This window comes from Neovison vison, chromosome 8, assembly GCF_020171115.1.
Source record: "Neovison vison isolate M4711 chromosome 8, ASM_NN_V1, whole genome shotgun sequence".
NCBI classification, from domain to species: Eukaryota; Metazoa; Chordata; class Mammalia; order Carnivora; family Mustelidae; genus Neogale; species Neogale vison.
In genome coordinates this window covers 62,462,434-62,465,156 of record NC_058098.1, presented here as the reverse complement: position 1 = coordinate 62,465,156, position 2,723 = coordinate 62,462,434, and the positions used below count along the sequence as shown (strand labels likewise).

Genomic DNA, 2,723 nt, shown 5'->3' with positions numbered 1-2,723 from the left:
GAAAATCATCCCCTGAACATCAGAAGCTCCTGATGGTGAAGGGTGGCCCTGGGCACAGTGGCCGAGTGGATAGCACAAGCAGAAAGGTCCCCTCCAGGCAGCTTTAGTCCTGGGTTCCTGGTCCCAGCTGGGGTTGGGAGCCCCAGGTACTGGCAGGTGGCCTGGACAGCAGCAGTCAGACTGCGGATCTGAATGAGGTAGGAGGAAGGCAGAGCTCAGTGGGGAACCGCTCAGAGCTCAGCGGGTCAGGTGTTTATGATGCCCCCACTCCAGCCCCTGTGCCGAAGTCCATGCAGCAGCTCATCAAGACAGCAGCCTTGGGCACTTGGGAAAAAACATAAACCAAGCCCATTGACCGCTTCTGAAACTGAGAGCAAGTCATTATGGATACTTACTGAAAAGATGAATTACAGAAAGAATGGGTTTCTTCTGTGCATGGGATGGGTGGCATGAAACAAAGGGAGGCATGGGGAACAGTGGAGGGAAAGAGAGAAGGGGCAGGGGGACTCTCACGGCCCACACGGAGGGCTTCAGGGCCCGGGGACAGGGCTAGGCCAGGTAGGAGCGGTTGGGTAAATGCAGGATCACTTGGGTGGGCTTCTCATTTCAGCTGATCTACCCTGATCATTCTCTGGGCTTCAAGCCATGGACACCTCCCATGTGTCCCACTGAGCAACTGAAAAGCACAGGGGCTCACTCTACTTCCTGGTACGATTTTGGTTTATCAAAAGGAAGATTGTGCATGATCAGAAAGGCACACCTGACCAACATAAAGAGCCTTGTGTGTTTCCCATGCTCCACAAACATAAATACCTATGAAGAAGGCTGGCATCAAACCAAAGGAGTGGCAACCCATGAGATGATCCCTTCTGGGTTTCCCATCTCAGAGCAGTTACCACAGGGTTGCTCAGAAACAGGTGCACAAGCAGATCTTTAGAGCCTTTCTCCAGCCCCCACACTCAGTCTCCCTGCCTTCTCCCTAACTTTCTGCCTCCATGTGCCTACCCCATTCCCACTTTATCTCAACTACCTTCCACTTTCCATCAAAACCCAAAAACGGCTCTTCTCCAGTGAGGAACAAAAATAATTCATCTTGCAAACCTGGGAGCTGCAGCCCATCCGGGAACATATGGTACATTTGTGCTTACAGGGAGGGCCACCAAACCTGCAGACTACCATCAGTGCTGCCGGGACACAGAGCAGAGGGGCGTATGAGCTCCTTCTGGCTGGGAACTAGCACATGTGGCTCCTCCCGCTGGCATCCTTCTAAACGGCGGACTGGTTTTCGTTGCACACGTAGACCGTGCTGGGCTGGATTCTCCTCCGGATCCGCTCAGGCACTTTGGGGAGGATTTGGATGGTCTGGGGCAGCAGCTCAATGCAGGCCTCACGGAATTTTTTGATTCTCCAGCAGTAGACGATGGGGTTGAAGACGGACTTGAGGTAGCTGAGCCACAGGACGCAGGCGCTGGTGGTGTAGAAGGAGGAGCTGCAGTAGAAGCCCCGACTGAACACCGACAGCAGGCTGTAGATCGAGTGCGGCAGCCAGCAGAGCGAGAAGCCCACGAAGAGGATCAGGATGGTGGTGCAGGCCTTGGTCTTGAAGCTCAAGTCCAAGCTGACCTGCTGTTGCCGCTGCAGCCTCCGTAGGCCAGCCCTGGTGAGCTGTCTGAGGTCCAGGCTGTCGGACTCGTTGTGCACACGGATGGCGTTCTTGCGGACCGTGTGCAGAATGCACAGGTAGGAGCACAGCATGACGCTGAAGGGCACGAAGAACACAGCCACCACCAGCACCACCACGTAGGCGCGCTCTGCTGGGAACTCCGTGTAGCCCAGTACGCACTGCGGGGCCCGCGCCGGCACCTCCATGAACGTCCGGCCCGCCAGCGAGGGCGCTGACACGCAGAACGACAGCACCCAGGAAACGGCGATGATCCTCTTGGCCCGCCGCGGGTTCAGCTTGTCCTGGCGTTGGACGATGATGAGGAAGCGGTCCACACTGATGATGAGCAGGATGGCCACACCCTCCAGGACAAAAAACCAGTAAAGGGTGGCTGAGAGCCGGCAGAAGTAATCCCCAAAGTGCCAGTGGACCGTGATCAGGGTGACGGCCGTGAAGGGCATGCAGCATAAGGACAGCATGATGTCGGAGAAGGCCAGTGTGGCCAGCAGCAGGTTGATGGCGGAACGCATGGCTGGCCGCTGGTACACAATGATGCAGACCACAGAATTGCCGAGGAATCCCACCACGATCATTAGCATCATGATTATTGCCAAGGATATCCTGAGGGGGGCAGAGGGTGTGGTGACCCCAGAGGCTGACACATTGCTCCCATTCAGCATCAAGTACTGGTAAGTCTCAGTGGTGGAGCTGTTGCAGGCCATCATGGAAAAAAACTTGGAGCCCAGACGGAAAGGACTGGAAGGACTCTCCTCAGCGCTTTGGTGGCTGCCATTTTCTGTCTGTCGGTTGCATGTCTGGGATCTCTAGGGTATGGGAATGGTGGTGAGCAGAAGTCTTTCTTTGGGAGCAGTAACCAGGATTTGCAATTCATGGATCACAGCCTCATTGTCTGCAGACAACTGACTGTCTGCAGCTTCCTGCTTGGATGCTCTCCGTAGCCTAGAGAAGAGAGGAGCAGGGGAGAGAAGGGAGTGAGACTTTCCAAGCACGTTTTGCACACAGCAGTGTTTAGATTTTACAGGTTTTATAAACATGGCGG

At 55.2% G+C, this 2,723-nt stretch overlaps 1 protein-coding gene across 1 annotated transcript; it reads right to left on the bottom strand.

The window, feature by feature from the left end:
* Window positions 1-403: 403 nt before the first annotated feature.
* GPR45 (G protein-coupled receptor 45) lies at window positions 404-2,396 on the bottom strand. Its single transcript, XM_044262428.1, has one exon. The coding sequence runs from the start codon at window positions 2,386-2,388 to the stop codon at window positions 1,267-1,269; it is 1,122 nt and encodes a 373-aa protein (XP_044118363.1). The 5' UTR covers window positions 2,389-2,396; the 3' UTR covers window positions 404-1,266.
* Between the last annotated feature and the right edge of the window lie 327 nt (window positions 2,397-2,723).